The sequence below is a fragment of the Chlamydotis macqueenii genome, chromosome 5 (genome assembly GCF_036417535.1).
Source record: "Chlamydotis macqueenii isolate bChlMac1 chromosome 5, bChlMac1.mat, whole genome shotgun sequence".
NCBI classification, from domain to species: Eukaryota; Metazoa; Chordata; class Aves; order Otidiformes; family Otididae; genus Chlamydotis; species Chlamydotis macqueenii.
Window position 1 is genome coordinate 54,559,247 of NC_141560.1, and position 20,049 is coordinate 54,579,295.

General features: G+C 35.8%; 1 protein-coding gene across 6 annotated transcripts in view; it reads right to left on the reverse strand.

Moving 5' to 3' along the window:
- Window positions 1-20,049, reverse strand: part of CPT1A (carnitine palmitoyltransferase 1A) — a 41,240-nt gene that overhangs the window by 10,903 nt on the left and 10,288 nt on the right. For 3 of the 6 annotated variants that reach the window (XM_086748357.1, XM_086748355.1, XM_086748356.1), the window contains 12 exons: window positions 18,828-18,967; window positions 18,262-18,433; window positions 14,892-14,993; window positions 14,030-14,167; window positions 13,091-13,168; window positions 12,287-12,394; window positions 11,156-11,243; window positions 6,780-6,975; window positions 5,449-5,637; window positions 4,278-4,383; window positions 2,243-2,359; window positions 1,187-1,351 (listed from right to left, as the gene is read on the reverse strand). In XM_086748357.1, the coding sequence (XP_086604483.1) occupies window positions 1,187-1,351; window positions 2,243-2,359; window positions 4,278-4,383; window positions 5,449-5,637; window positions 6,780-6,975; window positions 11,156-11,243; window positions 12,287-12,394; window positions 13,091-13,168; window positions 14,030-14,167; window positions 14,892-14,993; window positions 18,262-18,433; window positions 18,828-18,967 (1,599 nt within the window). Of the gene's footprint in view, window positions 1-1,186; window positions 1,352-2,242; window positions 2,360-4,277; window positions 4,384-5,448; window positions 5,638-6,779; window positions 6,976-11,155; window positions 11,244-12,286; window positions 12,395-13,090; window positions 13,169-14,029; window positions 14,168-14,891; window positions 14,994-17,318; window positions 17,381-18,261; window positions 18,434-18,827; window positions 19,015-20,049 lie in introns of those variants that run through there. The other 3 variants (XM_086748359.1, XM_086748358.1, XM_086748360.1) reach the window with 3 other exon arrangements.

A 20,049-nucleotide genomic window follows, 5' to 3' on the forward strand; every position in this document is an offset into this window, starting at 1 on the left:
ATATAAATTGCTCCATAAACTAAACTCAACATTAAGTTTTAGTAGCCCACCATTAGCAATCTTACCTAAATATAATAAAGGCAAAAATAAGATTAGTAGCACGATTTGATAAAGGCTAATAGAACAACCAAACCCTCTGTGTTTTATATTCAGTCTTCTTCAGTTTATTACAGAAGCTGATTTAAAAGCGACAAAAACCTATTTGAAAGTTCAGTGGCTTCCTAATTGACACAGCTGTGCTAAGTAACTGAGAGAACTGTAACACCCTTAAAAGTATTTTCAGTTAAAAGTTTAATACCGTGGAGACGCATGCCAGTGTGGGGATTTTCAAGAATGCAAGAATTTAAAACACACTGCAAAATCCAGGAAGTGTGGCTTCCACGCTTCCTGTAGATGTGCACAATCTACAGATCAAAAGTTGCCAAATGAAGTTTATCTAACATGTTAGCAACTCTTACCTGTCTAAAGTATACATCAGAATAGATCATGAAATACTATTTGGTTTTAGTTTAAGAGGATGAGTGTTCAAAATAAAAGAGGTGGGTGGGTAATCAAACTGTTTGCCATGTAGCTACCCTAACCAATGGTAAGAAAGACTAAGTGGTCATAGCAGAGAGAAAATCTGGATGCTTTGAAAACCCATTTGGAATTACTTTAAAAAAAAAAAAAAAAAGTAGACTAGTATCTCAACTGTGACAACTAGAAAACAAAAAAAAAAAAAACCCATGCATGTTGCTACACTGGTGTTTTCTGAAAGCATGTTACAGAAAAGGTGAACTAACAGAAGAAAACACAGGCAGGCATTTCTGTTTATCCTGTTAGGGAGCATGCATGACTACTGAATTAAGGGTGACTTCAAACTAAAAGACAAGCATAACATTGTTTAGAGTATAACACTGTTCAGAGTACAAATAGAGCTACTAGAAGTTTTATATCTACTTCCAAAAATGCCTAGGGATAAACTAACTAAGCAGAAAAGTTTGCACAAGTGTCAATATGCCAACCATTGGACAATTAATTTCCAGCTAGTAATCTGTTGAGGTTTGCACCAATTTCCATTGAATGTCTTTAATAACCTTGCACAAGCAGTGCAAGATTCAAGTACTTTACACAGGCATGTTTTAATCACAAACATGCTATACTCAATTTAATGAGACGCTATAAGGCAGAAACAGTCTGTTCTTACCCGGTAGTGAGCAAGCTGCAGAGCAAGTTGTACGAAGGCATCAGGGCTGGTTTTTGCTTTCTTTATTAGTCCCTTCCCAAAAGCATCAAAGAAAAATGAATAGAAGTCCACATCATCTGCCAGAGCTACGGCTGTACTCAGAGACCTCTCAATCACTTCTTGACACTAAAATACATAAATAAATGAATAAACACCTATATGCACATATGTGCATATGCATGCATTCGATAGCATGAGAGAAATGTTGAAAAAGTGCAAGTATTTTTAACTGATAAATAAGAAACATTGCCTTTATGCATGCCAGGGACATCATTATCTAAATAATCTCCCTTTAGAGAAAGAACAGGAGCTATCTTTGCCAGAAAGTTAAAATTCAAAAAGCTAATTAAAAAAAGTTTTAAGCCAATACACATCTGGAGTCCAAAAATTACACTTCAAAAAACCACCAGCATGAAGACTGTTCAGATCACTAGGATATAAGAGAATGAACCACAGAGACAGAATGGCAATAGTCGTTTGGCTTCCAATCTGCCATACATGCTTAATTACACATACCAGCAACCATTACCCTTTTTATTCAAAATTAAAATCCACATAGGTGATGACAGTTTGTCTTGAACTCAGGCAAAAATCAAACCTTTAGACATGTATACAGAATTTTGAACACAAGACAGAAAGCTAATCTCAAGGAACTATTACACAAGAGCATTTGTTGTGACAATAGTAATGAAATCTCAGCAACTTAAACTTCATTTTAATACAGTTACTATTTAAAATAGGTGGCCGCTTAGTTTTGACATGTTGCCAATTGAGAAAGTTTCTAGTAAAAAGCTTGCATTTCCTGGCCAGAATTTTAAAGAGTGATGTTAAAAAAACCCTGATATCTTTTCAAGTAAGCTGAGTAATATCCACACGTGAAATACAATTTTTACAGGACTCAAAGGAATTTAAAGCTGATTTATAGGGTTATCAGTAACTACTTAAACGATAAGCTTGCTCAGGGAAAGAGGAGTTTCTTCCTTACTTACTCAGTAAGTATAGTTGTTCTGTACTTACTTCTTCTGGAATTTCCCACTGTAGTTTGGTAGGAAGAGGAATATTTTGATTGGTATCTCCTTTGCAATGCCCATCTTCTGAATAGCCCAGTTCAAGGTACTCAGTTGCCATTACATTCTGCAAAGAATTACACTTCTTCAGAATTGCAACACATTACATATTGCTGTGGAATTAGGATTTCATTGTGAAATCAATATAACGCATTTTCAGTACATAGCAAAATAGAAAGTGGCTGCAAGTGAAGCCCTCTCTTTTACCTCTTATTTTAAGGCATTTTTACTTCTATTCTGAGTGGGAAGAATACCAGATATGCACAAAGAGCTGTTCAATTACACTGGTGCATTTTGTTAGATGCTACTGTATTAATAAAAATATTTCATTTAAAAATCTGCCTCAAAGTTATAGTAAAAAAGTCAGTCTTAAGAGCCTTATATTTCACAACCTTTGTTCAATTTAGACTCTAGAGAATTTCTGCAAGTTTGTTATCTGTCAAAACTTGTTCAGCAGGAAACTGTTTACTTCAGAGTAACTACATATCTCTGCAAGAATTCAATAATTTTGAAGATTTGCATCCCACTGAAATTTGCAGTTTGTTTTATATGTGCACGAGAGCTCTTGGGTGGGGAAGCAGAATGTTTCCATGATGAACAATACAACTTGAACAACAGACAAAATAGGCTCTGTCTTACAAGATTTCAAATAACATCCTCACTGTAAAAAAATTAAAAAATACAGAATTATTTCTAGATTTGAATCTGCTTAATATGGAAAGAAAAAGCTTGACAAAAATCTATTGCATGTTCTACATACATATTTCTAATCTCTTATTTTAATTTAATTTTCTCACTTAGTCGTCAGAACAGGCCAACTATGAAATAAAGCTTAATCTATTTCTGAGCAACCTGATCTGGTTGGAGATGTCCCTGCTTCTTGCAGGGGGGTTGGACCAGATGACCTTTGAAGATCCCTTCCAACCCTAACCATTCTATGATTCTATGATTCTAAAAATAGACAATCTATAAAGAGCTAACAACATATAACTTTCGAGGAAATTAAATCCTACTTAGTTTATTTTAGTAATATTAATTCTTATCACAAAGTGAACCAACTAGTAGTAAGCACAGAGATATGAACTGAACGAAGCACATAACATCATTCATTGAAAGAAAGCAAAGTAACTCTCTTCCATTGAGCTATTCTGAACTGCACTGTCAAGTCCCTCTCAAACCAGTTTGACCTTCTTTCTTCCCTGATTAGAGAATGCAGTGAGGATTTTTTGTTCTTTCACACATGGAATAGCCATATAATAAAATCAGGAAGTTACTTTGTGCATCAGTCAGACCTGTGACACATTTGTACAAATACATAATGAAATCAGAATTAGCTAATGTTTATGAAATAGCTTTGAGTCATTTAGTTATGAAACTGTTTACGGGTTTAAGATTCAAAAAGGAAAAGAAAAGTATTGAATAAGATTTCAAGTAATAAGCTAATCTCATGATGAACAAACCTGACAAAAAGTGCACTTATTCAATTCATTGCAAATAAATACAAGAGAGTTTAAACATTACATCAATCTGCATCTCATCAAACAATGGCTTTAGAGGAAAAGTTAAACTCTGTACCATTTCTTTAAATTTTGAAAGTAAGTGTGGGATTTTTGTAGCAGAAAGAAGCTTAAGTGCCTCAGAAGCCATGTATATATGCAAAATACAATGCCATATCAAAGAGGCAACAATCTATTGGTTTAGAATATCAATAGAAAGTGAGATATGGAGCTGTATCACTTTTCTGTGAAGACATCTATGCTCACTAAAATGCAATAACGACCTTTAATTTAAAGGACAGCAACCTTTTCTTTTAAGCAAGGTTGTTTTTTTTTCTTTTTAATTCCATAGTCACTGTAGACACAGGACCATAATCACTCATCAGTAACATGAAAGCAAGGGACTGATAGTAACTGCTGATCTTCAGGACTGTTGCACAGTCCATATCACATTATCTTCTGTGTTAACTTTGTGTACTAAATACTTACCTCCCACAGGTGTCCAACAATTGGAGCATCTGCCCAAGAGTGCTCTGCATTCAGACCTATTCTACCATTTTTGAATACTATAAGAGTGAATGTTTTATCAAACCACCTACAAAAGAAATAAAGATTTCCTTATGGTTTTGTACATTTCCAAAGCATTTTTATACTGTAACTTCACCTCTCTCAAAAATTCACATTCAAAGGTACTAGTTCTTGGCTTTCAAAAAAATAGTTTATTTAAATAAACAGACATTGTTTTAAATAGAAATTCAAATCTGCAAGATCCTGCACCCGAGTCACAGCAATCAATACAGACTGGGGGGATGCCCCCCCGGCATCAATACAGACTGGGGGAATTAATGAATTGATCAGCACTGCAGAGAAGGACTTGGGCTACTGGTGAATGAAAAGCTGGACATGAGCTGGCAACGCGCGCTCATAGCCCAGAAAGTCAACCACATCCTGGGCTGCATAAGAAGCAGTGTGGCTGGCAGGTTGAATGGAGGGAATTCTCATCCTCCACTCTGCTCTTATGAAACCCCACCCAGAGTACTGCATACAGCTCTGAGGCTCCTAGTACAAGACAGACATGGACTCATCAGAGCGGGTCCAGAGGAAAGCCATGAAAATGGTCAGAGGGCTGGAGCACCTCTCCTGTGAAGAAAAGCTGAGAGTTGGGGTTGTCCGGTCTGGAGAAGACAAGGCTCTGGGACATCTTCTTGTAGCCTTTCAATATATAAAGAGGGCTTATAAGAAAGACTGAGAAAGACTTTATACCAGGGCCTTTAGTGACAGGACAGGGGCCAACGGTTGAAACAAATTGAAAGAGGGTAGATTTGGATTCATTGTAAGGGAGATTTTTTTTTTCTTTTTTACAATGAGGGTGGTGAAACACTGGGATAGGTTTCCCAGAGAAGTTTTGGATGCCCCATCATAGGCAGTGTTCAAGGTCAGGTTGGACAGGATTTTGAGCAATCTGATGTAGGGAAAGATGTCCCTGCCCATGGCAAGGGAGGTAGACTAGATGATCTTTGAAGGTCCCTTCCAATCCAAATCACTCTCTTATTCTATGAAACTTATCAGCTTATAAAGTCACTAATTGATATGTATTAGCCATCTGAATTAGCAAAATTCTAAAAAAGAGAAGGCATTTTCCACTCAGTAAATACTGTACCTGTCATAACATCTGCCATGTATTAAGGATTTTGCATACACATCCAGTGACCTCACTGGATCTTCTTTACTGTACCCTTGCTCGATGTCATCCAATGACACAAAAAATGCTGCTTTTTCAATAGCATCTAAGGACTGTTTGTTCTTTCCACGGCTAAAATAAGCCTGTCGAGCTTTAGCCCAGGGTACTCTGCAAAAAGAATTTGATTTATAGTCAGATTACGTGAATTTGTCAATGTTTTATCACCCTTAAGATAACTATGAGACTTTCCTCCTACTTTTCCCAAATTTGAAGCAACTACTTTCATTGCATTTAAACTATATCAGCAGTGAAAAGTTCTGAAAGTACATATACATGTTAAATTGGTTCCTAGGATTACATTGTCATCACACACGTGAAGCTTAATCCTCAGAAATTCAACATTTCTGCAGTATGCAATATGCAGAATACCTAGGTTTATAATGTGCAGTATCTAGGTTTATAACTGAACAAAAGAAAAAGTCTATTATATGGAAGAAGAAAATAGTAATAATACTGAAAATTATCAAGAGACATTAATATCCATTGTTGTAACACTAAATCTGAGTCTGGACAGCTGTCAATAAAGAGTTCCATGGTAGATGCCTGAAACGGATCTGAAGTTAAAGAAATTCTAAACATTGTAATTTCAGTATGGCTACACCACATTTATTTATAAGTTTATGTGGTTTTCACAATGAAAAAAACTTCAGTTTGTTTTAAAGTAGAAAGTGAGAAAAAGGAAGGACTCCTAGTCCGAAAGTATATCAAAATCCACACTCTTTCTCTCCCTTGTCTAGAACCAACTAGACAGATTGAACTAGGTTTGTCACAATTTAATTGAATTCAATGACCTTGTACCTAGAACCAACTGAGTACATACAACTATTTTGTACGTACAAGTCATGAATATGGAGTAACAGTTACGGAATTCACCTTCTCAATCTTAATTTTTAAGATAGTCTTCAAAACGTCAGTGAATCCCAGAGCAGATATAGCACTTGAGTAGTTCAATGTGTAATACTGTAAAGCTTGCAATTACCACTTTCATGATAACCACAATCAAACCAAACGTCTCCAGTGAAGTACAGGTAATTTGTATACAGGGTTGCTACTGCAAAATTACTTTTATCTCCATGTAGTTACAAATGACTGAAGAGCTGCTGCATGTTAGCAATATACAAAATCAGTGATCAAAGTATAATCAACTGATTGCAAACTTTTTTTAAAACCCTAAAGCCAATATTCAATTAGTATGTTATGCAACTATTTCTAAATATTAAAATTAATTTTTAAAATAATTACCACCATACCTGTCTCCTGCAGTAAGAGCTGCTAGTTTCTCTTCACCAGCCTGAGGCTCTGAATCATCATCAAGAATTCTTTGCATCTGCTGTTCAATTTCTCGAGGTTTCAACAGTCTACCATCATGGTACAGCCACACTTTGAAATAACGGCCCTTATGATACACAACAATGTGTTTGCTGTCTTTCACATGCTGGAGAGTATCTAGAATTGCAATCATTTATAAGAAAATAAAGCTGAGGTCTCAAAACACCAATGCACTAAATAACATCAAATGTACTGCATGCACCGTCAGCTTAGCCAGAGCTTATTTATTTTAACGAAGTAAAAAATAGCATGGAATAAACCCCTCGCCCATGTTATTTCAACACAAAGACTCTTGCACAAAACAGTCAAATACCCAGGTTTTATAATCTTTTGGATATATAGCACCACCAGTTTCCACACTGGAGGCCAATATTAAACAACTAAGTCTGCATTTATGTACCTGTAAAGTGAGCACTAGCAGTGTAGTCTGATTAAGCAGTCAGTGAAAGAACACACTACACGTCTGAGGAAAGGTACTTCTAAATCATCTGCATTCAACTGATAGACAACTCAGAGTACCATCTGTGGGGAGTCTTAAAAGAGCCCAAATTTAGTACCAAAAGCTTTTTTTTCAGATTTATCCTGGCAGATCCAGAATGAATACTTTATCTATGGCCAAAAAGTGTAGTGTTATGGAAGTCACTGAAGCAGAAACCTAGGCCACACATTTTCCTCACTTTATTATTTATATGGCTTAATTGGGATAAGCCTGAACATAGTCATGAAGGCATTGTATCAAACCACAGATGAGGATTTCTAAAGCAGCCAGGAAAAGCCCTCAATTGATGAAAACTGTTAATGGAATTTCTTCACTACACTAAAGAACTGCTATATTTCTATGAATCTGAAAAGATCCATGACCGAGATGGTGAAGACAATGTCAAAAATCAGGACTGAGCTTAAAAGTTACGATTCTGAGAGGTCTGAGAAACTTTGTACCAGGAAAGATTCTATACTTTGGGTGCTCTCAGCTATGCATAAAGTTTTGGTAGGTATGCTCCATCTACTGATCAGAAGCAGTTTTAGGCTAATCATGCTTTGGCTACTGACTTTGCATTTCTGCCAGAGATAGGATGCCCATGATAAAAGGGCTAGGACTAGCAGAAGCGTCACTCCAACTGTCAAGTACATTAACACAACGGGTTGTGAATTGAGGAGAAACCTCACAGAGTGGTGAAAAGAAGTAGTAAAGCAATCAGCTGGTCAGGTAACTTTTTCTACAATCCCAACCTGAGTCAGGACACCCCAAGTATTTGTCTCATATACATGATGTGTCCATAGAAAAAAAAAAAAAAGAAAAAAAAAAGACAATTTATTGAGTATAAAAAGTAAAAGAGCAATCATTAGTCATCTACATCAACAACTGACTTCACAACAGTTGTTAAGCCCTGGTAATCACCTTTCAGACACCGTACTTATGGGCCTAAATACAGATTTATGCACCTGGAAAACAGATTTGTTGTAATACAAAAAAAAAAATCCTTTCCTCTCTCTTGTCAGTCCAAGTAGTCATTTATGTACACCTGAAGATGCATGTAACATGCAGCATGGGTTGCCTATTAAAAAAATGTGAACGTAAAGACATAAAGGCTCTTCCCTGCTTAAAAGAAGTAGTTCACTTCATAGTGTGGGGTTTTTTTCCTAAAAGACATGAAGATTAAACAACTGTTCAAGTGACAGAATACAATGTTCATTAAGATTTTACCACTAATTAACATGAAGACATGCTACAGAATTTTTTTTTTTTTAAATATGCTGCTCCTTTAGGAACTGCAACATACATGGAATACTTAAAATATAATTAAAATCAGGGGCAAGAAATCAAGCTACTCATGAGAATGTGAAAAAAGTCTTTATAACTCACTTACCCATATACAGACTAACAAAAGTTATTTTCCTTTAGAAAAACAGAAACAATGAAAAACTAAAATAGGAAATACGAAGTGCTTAGGAGGAAAATAAGGTAATTTCATGATGCTGACTGTACTTTAATTTAAAGGCTTTAAGCAGGAGAAACTGAGGAGAACCATGAAGATAATACACAGGATGTATTTTAATCAGCTGTTATACTTGGAATGGGTCACTTCTACACTTTCTGTACAAAACTCATTTCAGACTAAGAGAACACCAAATCCAAAGCTAAATGCAAACAGTTCATACCTTTAATTTTACTGAGGACAGGGAAAGAGCAAGGGCAGCACTTTCAATGCTTGAATAAATAACAGTAGCTCATATACTACATTTGTCTAATAGAGATTTTAAAACTTGCTAGTCTACTTAAGCTGGTTCATGATCAGGGATGTTTTTCTCCACTTTGCAGATAAAGGAAGCTGAGGCATAGCTGGGAAATAATTCCTCAATAATCTACCAAAGGCCAGCCACAGAACTGAGAGTAAAATCCAGATCTGACAGGTGCACTTACTGCTTTATCCACTCCCCAGTGCCACTTCCCCTGGCTTATCCAACTTCATACAGTGTAGCAAATGTCAGAACTCCAGCAGGGAAGAGTGGGCACATCCCTGTGTTTGTTCAGAAACTCTTAATGTTTTTTATTCTGTAGCTGAGTGGGACTAACATAGTCAAAGGCAGCTTGAAGCATAAGAGTGAGTTACAGCTCTCAAAGAAAGTTAAATAAAAAAATACATATATCCTATCTTCAAGTGACAGCCCATATGTACAGTCCCAATTGAGATGACTAACCAATAACCTCTGTCATTCCAAATTCTTAGTAATTGTTCTCTGCACTAATCATGACTGTCAGGATAACTCTACTAAATGCTGTATTTCGTTCTGATACTTCCACAATGATGCAGTGTTGGATAAACATGTGAACTCAGTTCTAAGAGGCTCTTCAGCATCTAACTGGCTTTTGACGAAAGTGCAACAGAAGTCTCCACACAAATCTGCTGTGAAATTATTGGTTTGCTTCTCAAAGAACAAGAACATGGATAGCAATGTTTTCTTCCACTTGCTGACTACAAATGTTAGCGTTTCTAGATGCAATCTGTCTCCTTTTACAGTGACAAAACTCAGGGGCAGGGGGGAAATCTTAATCAACAAAGCAGCCACTTTTAATATTAAAGATCATAAAAACAAAATTGAGTGTGGAAAATTTAGGGTAAGCTGATGGACATCTTTGGAGTCTACCTTGTGGAGAAACCCATGGTGAACCTTTAAGTGAAATGCTTATTGTCTATACCCCATCCCTGGAAACGTTCAAGGCCAGACTGGATGAGGCTCTGAGCAACCTGATCTAGTTGAAGATGTCCCTGCTCCTTGCAGGGGGGTTGGACTAGATGACCTTTGAAGGTCCCTTCCAACCCACACCATTCTATGATTCTATACGCAGTGTTAATGAATGCATGCAATGAGACCATATGTACATGTACAGTGAGAAAGTGTATACGAACTGTCACTTACAGATACAATTTGTTGTTGTTTTTTTTTTTTTGACTGAGCTAACATGATAGCTTGTGATCATGTAAACAAACCCTTAGTCTCCCCCAATAAGCAGAAGTTGCAGGAACAGACTCAAGTGAAAATGACCCTTCTGTAAGTCAACAGATTTGTCCCGCTATTCAATATTAAAATGTGAGAACTTTGTTACTGACAGCTTAAGATAATCAGAACATTGCTGGGAGTTGGGCAAGGCAGGAACTAACAAAACCTAGAGTATGTATTTTCTTAATGTGTTACAGAGAATGTTTTAGACACAGTCCTTGTTACAGGTGATTTCACTTAGCTGATGTCTTACAGCGCATACAAAATGTGAATGTAACAGTGGCATTGAAAATCTTGACAGGACTAAGACTATACCTGCCTCTAAACCAGGTAAACAACTAGTGTTGAACGTTCATATTGAGAAGAACACATTGTGATGCTATAAATCATAAGCTAAAAGGAAAAAGGCAAAATCAAGCAAGCAAGATTTTAAAGTGGTTGAGATAAGAGAACACAACTTTTGCAAAGATAAAAACATGGATATCAAAGGATCCTGAAAGAAGAGAATGAAGAAAAGTAAAGGTTGTTTATAAATCAAAAACACAGGGCAAACAACAGTTTGTTTGTTAGTTTTTAGTTTAACTAAAGGAAAAGACAAAAAACACTGAAGAAGTTTCTAAATCACCCTAAAATGAAAAACATCTATGTACTTATTACTTCCTGAGTATTGGAACACAGTATTGGTGCGTGCTTGTGTCTGCTGGATCCTTATCTGGAAAAATAGTATTTTAGCAGAAAATACCCCCAAAACTGAATTAAATTAAGATATTTATTCTCATCAGCTGGCTCTGCTTACCTGATTCCTCTCCTGGTATACGGGAGGTATTAAACATCCGTTCCCACTGAGCTGAGCAGAGTGGAACAGTAGATCCCAGCAGAAGAATCTGTACCACAAACGTACATCAAAATGTAATTTTGAATACACAATTAGCAAATTAAGAAGGAAAGAAAAAAACCAGGATCTGGTTAAAGACATGCTGTAGAACAGTAAGATTTGTAATACATAAATTTAGCATTTTTTTTTCCCTGCTGTTCCTTGTCTTTCCTTGAACTACATGTGGAACACTCCACTGACATTCCAGTAGCTGTAATTTCTTCCCGCCTACCAAAAGTCTTCAGGAGAGATTACTGAAGCCAGCTAGTGTCTGAAATTCAATAAGCTCTCAATGGCCTGTCTGGATGCAAAACTTACATACACAGCACACATTACCCCTCAATTTTGTCTTTTAAAGCTATTCTGATCTGTGTAGGAACAAAAGTCCACATTTCTCAGATTTGTAGTTACATACAATTAATCACATCTCTGCTACAACCTTGAACAAAACTACTTAATTGTTTCCACAATATTAGTTCGCTACAACACATAGCCAGTGGACAGAACAGAAATTCAGAATGGGATTCACCCTGAGATTCAGAATGGGATCACCTTTGCTACCTCAAAATTAGCACACCACAGTATTTTATTACTATCTGTACTTAGGCTGCCACTGGCCCATTCCTGGCCTCAAGGTCCAGTCCTCTGTCCCAACCACCTCTTGTCCTCACAACTACGTGATACCACAAACTTTTCAACTTCAGTGGCTCAGAAGTACAATGACATGCTTAGCATACATCAATAATATCTGTTACAGGGAATACTTAACATATGAAGTACAAGCCTGTGTTTGTCTTTTGGGCAAATACATATGTTAATTTCAAATACTGCAATTAGTTGGCATAACAGAATCCTCTGGTTTTGACAGTTGGTAGTTTCTGTCCATGTGCAAGTCAAGAGATAACCAAGATGTTCAGGACCACAAATTTAGTTACATCTTACATGTAGTCCTGACAATAAGACATTTCTCTGCTCTCCTGTTCTGAAAACTGATCAACTTCTTCCAGACCACACTGGAAAAAGATGAAAAGCCATTTAAACTGATATACATACTGGCTTGATTTCTTGTCTGTCCAGTTTTTTCCGATAGAGCAGGATGGCATGGATAACATTACCAGCTCTAGCTGTCTGCAGGGTTGTGGGAGATAAATACAGGAAGTCCTGTAAAGTACGTAAGAATCATAAGTTAATGATTACCAGACTACATTTAAAATAATAATAATAATAATAATACTGACAGTACTTCCCATCTACATTCTTAAAGTTTATTCTGGTCAATACAGGAAAGGCTTTAAAACATATGAAGCGCACTAGTGCAGTGAGTTGATGACTTGAAACTTCAGCTTCTTCAACAGTCACAATCTCCTTAAACAACATCAGTCCTAAGACGTACACAATAGCTGTTAATCATCCCAGTAGAAAAGAAAATGCTACCTAAAACTTGAATCCAAGGCTACCCTATTTCCTCTTTTTGCTTTTAATTTTAGGGTTTGTTTTTTTTTTTTACAATTTTACTTCCTGTACAGGCATTTATGGATATGAGCACACACCTTGTTGAATTGTACTACTCATCAAGTTTTACAAGGAGCTTTTGAAAGATTGCTTGTTGCACTAAGCACAAAGCTGTATAAGTCATTACTGCATGAGCTTGCCTAATGGCAGATGTTCTAAGTTTATTATTAAGATAGCACTGTACTTGAAAACACTGGCTGCAAGTTGTACTACAAGAAAGAAAAACAAAGGTCACATACGCAATGGCAATGGATTTGTAAACAGAAAGTTATCACGAAATAAGATACCTGACAGAAATTTTACAATGCTGCTTTGACATATAAGGTGTTTATGGTATTTACCTACCATTGCAAAATAGTTACTATTAACCATAATCGGTCCACGTCCTCTAAGGTAGATATACTCTTCCCACCAATCACTAACCTGTAGCAGGAAGGAAAACAAAAGCAGCAAAATCTCAATTTCCACAGTTTGTATCTTCTATGTTAATGACTCCAAGCAGGAAGGAAACTGCTGGCTTGCCCCCTTACTTAAAAAAGAAACAAAAAACCCTCGCATTTGTATTAAACCTTAGGGAAAACAGAAGGAAAAAAAAAAAAAAAAAAAAAATAGAGGTGAGAACTAAATTCAGCTCTCTGATAAGCTTCTGAAGAAGTCATCATCTTCAGATAATATTTAAAATGTATCAGATCTCCTGAATGTTTTGCAGCCTTTGCCAGGATGCTGTAGCGCAGCTTAGGCTACTGGGTAGATAATATATCAGGAAGGAATTATATTACAGTTCTTACTATGATGTTGGGGTTTAAGTTTTCTTTTTGGTTAAAAAAAACACATCAAAACACAACCAAACTTATTAATACAATTCTTTATTTCTCTTCTATATGCTTTAGCTGCTCTACAGCAAAAAAAAAGTTGTACTAAATCACTCTTCTAAACTACCCGGGTAGCCAGGACCATTGTTGAGTTATAAAGCTTAACAAGTGAATGAAAGAACCTCAAAAGCAACCATAACAGCAAAAGCTAAATCACCTAACTCCAGAATAACAAACACAAAATGAGGATTCATTCTTTCAAGTTCCACTCACCACGCTGTTTGTCTACCAAATCACACTAATTATTTCTGTGCAAATCAGGTGGTCTCCAATGTTCTTTATAAAAATGTTAAGAAGTTTCAATTGCCTTCTTTTCCATTTAAGAAAGAATGAAAGTTAAGCCAAAAGAGGTCACAGGGAACAAATTAAGCTATGTCATTTGAACAGTTGAGCCTCCTATCTATCTACTCACATAGTTTGTAGCCCACCAGGATTTTAACTTCAAATACCACTGAAGTCTTGGTCCCAAATTAAATGCAAAATCTTTGGCAAGACCCTCCATTCTTCTGAACTCTTCATTATCCATAAGTGGCCGAACTGATTCAAGATACTAGAATACAGGAGAAGAATCAGCATCAGTACCGTAACTAATACGTGGCTTCTCATCATTCCTATGCAAAGCAGCTGAACAGTAGACAAAAATCCTATATATAGAATATCTATAACTTCAGATTCAATTTGTAAGGTTGCAAATATCATGTTGTTAAAATAAGAGTATACACTCTTCTAAACATCTGCCTGCAAACTACAAACATGAGATATTTTTACAGACATTTGACAGCAAATCACAAGTGGAAGAGGTTACTTTTCTAAAGACACATTTTCCACTCAAAAGGGGAAGACATACTCCTCCTTCAGTATCAGGCAGAGATTTTTTTTTTTCTGTCTTTAAAAATCAAACCTTCAGTTTCTGTGACATACTGTCCTACTTACACACTTTGCTATAAGGTTTTGCATCATAAAACACACATGCTTAAATTGTGGACGATAAAACCGGTATTTTTCAAAAGCCCTGGAAATCACACTTTGTTACATACTCTTACATGAACAGACTAGCATAATTCACCCAATACAAATTATGTCAGCTTCAAATTGTCACCAGTTTCAGTAGTTTGTCATAGCCTTTATTTTAATTTCTATGCAGAATTTTTAATCCATTACACCGTATTAACGCCATCATGCAATACTTCTATAAGACATGGCAAAAGGTCTGCAAGGGCATCTAAATATGGATTCAATGTTAACACAGAAAATGAATTCATGAACGTACACACCCTATTGACTGTGTCTTTAACAGCTGGAACTGGCAATCGTGGTAAAGATGTCTGGAAACTGTATAACATGGGCTTACGTCCTGAGAAGAGTTTTACAAGTGTCTGAAGAAAAACCATAAACAAAATACACACCTCAAATTATTAGGTTCAACAAAAGAAAAATGACAGAGTAATAAAATGTAATGTCACTCATAGTTCTTTTTACTGGTAAATTATACTGTACTAAATTTAGAAAGCTATCATATTTATCATTGTTTCACAAATAAAAGAGTCACTGACATAAGCTAACTTTTAAAGGCTAAACAACATGTCAATGGAAGAGAAAGACAGCCATAGTCATTCCTGACCTTCTAGACAATCTTCTGGTCATTCAGCAGTACTGGTGTTTATGACACCCCTTGATCTCAACAGAAAATAAAGACAGAGTTACTTAGCACTTCTTTTCTTCATACATTTCCCTCTGCAAAGATTAAAACAGCAAGTCTACCTATTGCTCTTTTACTATATAGTAGATACCACAAAAATATTGTGCTTCAAAACAGGAATCATTATGAAGCCCATCACTCAGCTAAAGATCCTAGATAACTCAAGTCACCTTTAAAAATAATACTTACACTTTGTAATTATGGTTTAATATTTTCCAAAGTTATAGCTCAACATCAGTAATAGTATTAATATCACAGAGAGTCTCTTCAAGCTATTCTCTTCTCTGTCTTGGGTAATCTACTACATGATTTGAACACACCAGATTGTTCAAGCATGCCAGTGTTATATTCAGTGTTTGTGTTACAAAAAACAAAAAAACACCAAACCAAAAAAAACCCCAACAAAACAAAAAAGCCAGAAATTACAGTTCCTGTCTTAGCTTCAGATATTACAGCATCTCCTGTTTTCCATGGGAGATGCAAGACAGAAGCAGCATTTCTGTCTATGGCTACTTCTCTGCTGTGACACGCACTAGGCTGAAAGTCTGGATCATGCAACTTCTAGGCTACGCATGAAAGGATTTTGCCATTATCACCTTATTTCAGCATGAAAGTAAGGTCAAGTATTACATCAACAACCCAGTGGAACCTTTATTGTCATGGTCCAGTCTTGGTCCAAGATACTGCACTGTATATTGTATACAGGCAAATAAAGACAGAAGAAAACAGAGGATGTAATTTCACTACTAAATTCCTAAAACTTCTCCCTTAAATCTCCACCTAACTGACAAAACTACTTGTTAAAATGTAGAGTTTTTCCCCCCTTTCAATTTCTTTGGTCAGCACAGCTAAAGGAGGTTGTTTCATTCAGCACAAAACTATTAAGAATTGCAGAGTATTACCAGCAACAAAGACGTCCCTGCAAACAGATCTTTATCAGAAAGCTGTCAGATGTACATGGATGCACCACAGAGATCAGCCCAAGGAAATCTAGCTGTTCTTCATGACAAGATAAATTTGAAGCCAAGTGAGAAAAAGACTTCAGCTTTTCATAACGAAATCTAATTCCGTACTTGGAGACAATTTTATTCTAGAGCTCTTAAGGCAGGAAAGGCTGAAATTCTCTTCAGACAGAGAGTACCTGCTCAACTGACAAAAACAGCAAACACATTTCACAGTATTTATCTCTTAGGTAAACTTGTAGTAAAGAGTTTGTAACAGTTTGAGACTGATAAAGTGATCTGTCAGACACGCATGCTTAATTACATCTCTGATTTCATATGCAGACACAGTAAATAATCTCATTCTAGCATGTGTTGCATTTGTTCACAGATTATTATTGTTTAACTTTTTTTTTTTTTTAACGGCAGCTAATACTTGGATCTTTCCCCTAATCCTGGTACAGGAAATTTGACTTTAGAAGTTGAAATATGTTCATAAAAGTGCCACTAGACTTCCAATCAGCCTGAAAACCACTTCGTACTGTGACTAAAATCAGAGCTCATGTTTTTGATCTGCATGACAGAAGACAGTAGATTCAGGATAGCTTTTTTCATGCTGATAATCAGCTAAGAAACAAAACATAACAGGAAAACCCCTCCAGAAAATCACACAATATTAAAGGATAATAAAAATCTAGAAAGCTAAGGTAGTTGGCACTGTTTTACTAGGGAAACAATCCTCTCTGATTGGGGCTATCTAAAGAAAGAATAAGGTATTGAAATAGAGCTTCATATTAAGTATAGATGAGATACTATTGGGCATACACCTTCACAGTGTTCTGTATTTTAAAACTATGTAATACACAACACAATACATAGGCAACATATATAACAAACAAAAATTTAGAAGTACAAAACGCAACAAAGCATGGTAAGTAGTATTACAGTTCATAATGTTTAAGGTTGATAAGGCAATATTAACAGCTTTAAAATATCTATTTGGTAGGACATGCTGAAAACCCAGACAGCTACAGCTTCAAGCACTTGACAAAAAGCCTTACCATTCAGAGCCTGTTATGTACAAATTCGAGTCATGAGGCTCCTGATACCGCTTCCAGGAGAAACTATCAATTAGAAATTCCATTTGTAACAGATGAACATTAAATTCTATTTTAATGTACCATTCTGGATACCTGTTCTTGAACATATTTCATAATGAATCATGATATGTTGTTAGTCTAACACAGATCAGTTAATTTTTGAGGCTGCAGAGACTAATTTTATTGTAGCAGGGCACTTAAGTTATTTATTTTTACAAGAATACTGGCAACAGTGAGTTGAAACAATTGAGTCCAAATAATAAAAATCCCACTTCATCTCTTGGAGCATCTATATGTACATTTCCTCACTTGATATCTATAAAATCCTTTAAGGATCTTTTTCCAAAGCACCACAATAATCAACAGGAGCCAGATGACACTCATCTTATCCTTGTGTGAAAACTGCACAAGAAACTACCTACCTTATGCTTTTTCTTCAACTCATTTTGGAGGCATATCACTAAATCAATTGAAAGGACGTTCAATGTTATTTTCTTCAAGATTAATTTCAGACTGGATGACTAGAAATTCTAACATTTCAACAAAGAATTGGGGTAGCACTTTCTGGGGAGAACAAGATTATTTGGTGCTGCAGCCCAAGTTCTTTAAGCTGTACTTGCACACAGAGAAAAAGTAGGTATTTGAGTCACACAGTCCCAAGGCGTTGGCAGATTTAGAAGTTATTCTTGAAGTGTTTACTCTTCCTTCTACAAGGCCATCCTGAATAGTTTAATTATAGCATCAGAAGGATGACAGTAATTAGTATAAATATCTACCTAATAGCCTTCTGTCCTACAACACAAAAAACACAAGCAAGGAAAAACCTACAAAATTTTCTCTTTTACGGCTTTGAAGACAGATCAGATAGAAGTTAAGATGAAACAAGAAGACAATATATCCTTACCATCCAAAACTTGGTGCCTGTAGAAAGTTTGCCATGTTCAGCAAACATCCAACCATGATAGGAGAGCAGCATTTTTAGGGAGTAGCGCATTGTGACAATAAGGGCAACCCAAAGCCCTGTGCCAAAAAGTATTCCACTCACGATGTTCTGTGTTTGGTTTGACATATAGCCACTATTTAAAACAAAAGCCAGCATGTACCAGTTAATGTCAGTTTAAGTTACAAAGAGAACCTAATATTGTAAACCTAAGTCTAATGGTACTACAGGTAGGCATTACACAAGCTTTAGCCCTTTTTCATAAACTCCTTTCCAAACACTCTCGCATGCAGCAAGATCAAAGGCCACTGAAGTTGCCAAATATGCTTCCCAAATACTCCGAAAACAATGTAGTAATACTGGTACAACAACCTGCCTATTCCATACCCTCTCACATCTGCTTATTCAGCTTACTCTGCCACAAACATACTGTTCAAAAGCTGATACACTTTAACAGGATTATCTTTAAGAGTAGCTACAAATAAAACTGAATTTCCTTTAAAGGAACAGTAACTTTTCAGTCTACTTACGTTGTATCAAGTGTTCGGTTGATTTTAGCTATTATTCCTAAAGAAGGATCAATTTTGGCATACATTGTTGACATCACACCCACAACTACAATAAGCCAGCTAGATGGGCTAGCAGGATAAACGCCAGTGATAATTCCATTCTGGAAAGAAAAGCCTTCACATAATTTTTTCATACCAAAGTGGTTAACTTGATATTACCATGGAAAGAAACAAAAATGAACACATTTAAGTCATTTAGTTTTAAACAAGAACTTACGATTATCCAATGTTTTCTTACCTATGCCTAAATCAGGAATAGGGAATGGATTTAGTTAAGTTTGACTGCTACAGAAAATTGTCACAATGCTATCAAGAATTAAAGGAGCTTTTAAGTTCTTCTGGAGACAACACTGGTGCTGCTGCAGGTCTTACTAAAAATACCGAAATTAGCAAACAACTTTGGGACAAATGACACTTCACTAATTCCCACTTATACTGCATTAGGCCTCTCTAAAGGAGTATATTGCAAAAATATGCTACTGAACAATACACTGAAAACTGGGATCAATGGGGTTTTTTTTTTATATTATTTAAACAGTCCTTCTCATAGCTTTATAAGATTTTATTAAGACTACTGTTAAAAAAATATGTTTGAAAGATGCTGAAGACAGACTGTAGCTTATCTAGCTTGCTACTAATAAAATAGATACTTACCATTTATGATCTCATGAACAAAACAATAAATTCCCAATAATCTATATTAAATACTGCATCAGAAACATAACTACTTAGCATAACTTGTACAAGACAGATGCTCAGGTAACTTTTTGAAAATAGCAAACATTCTCCTTAATTTGAAAACTTAATTTTGGCAAAGAATACAAAAAACCAAGAGAGTAGTCTTGTACCTTTAAATGATATGACACTAAAAAAAAAAAAAAAAAAAAAAAAAATCACATCTAGTTATATTTTTGACTTATGCTAAAAGATTACATAATTATACAATATATTATGAAGAGAATGAGGCAAATTAAAGCTATTGGTAATTTCTACATCTGTTTCATCTTGATTCCATAGAATAAGCCAAAAAGATGTACCTTTTCAGTTTTTACAGTATCGCCCAGTGCTACCTTTATCAGTATCCCTTGTCTTAACCAAAACCCACACTAGTCTTTCACAATAAGGAACTTAATTTGTTATAAAGGAAAAAAACCCTAAGTCTTGCCTAAACAAAACTTCAATA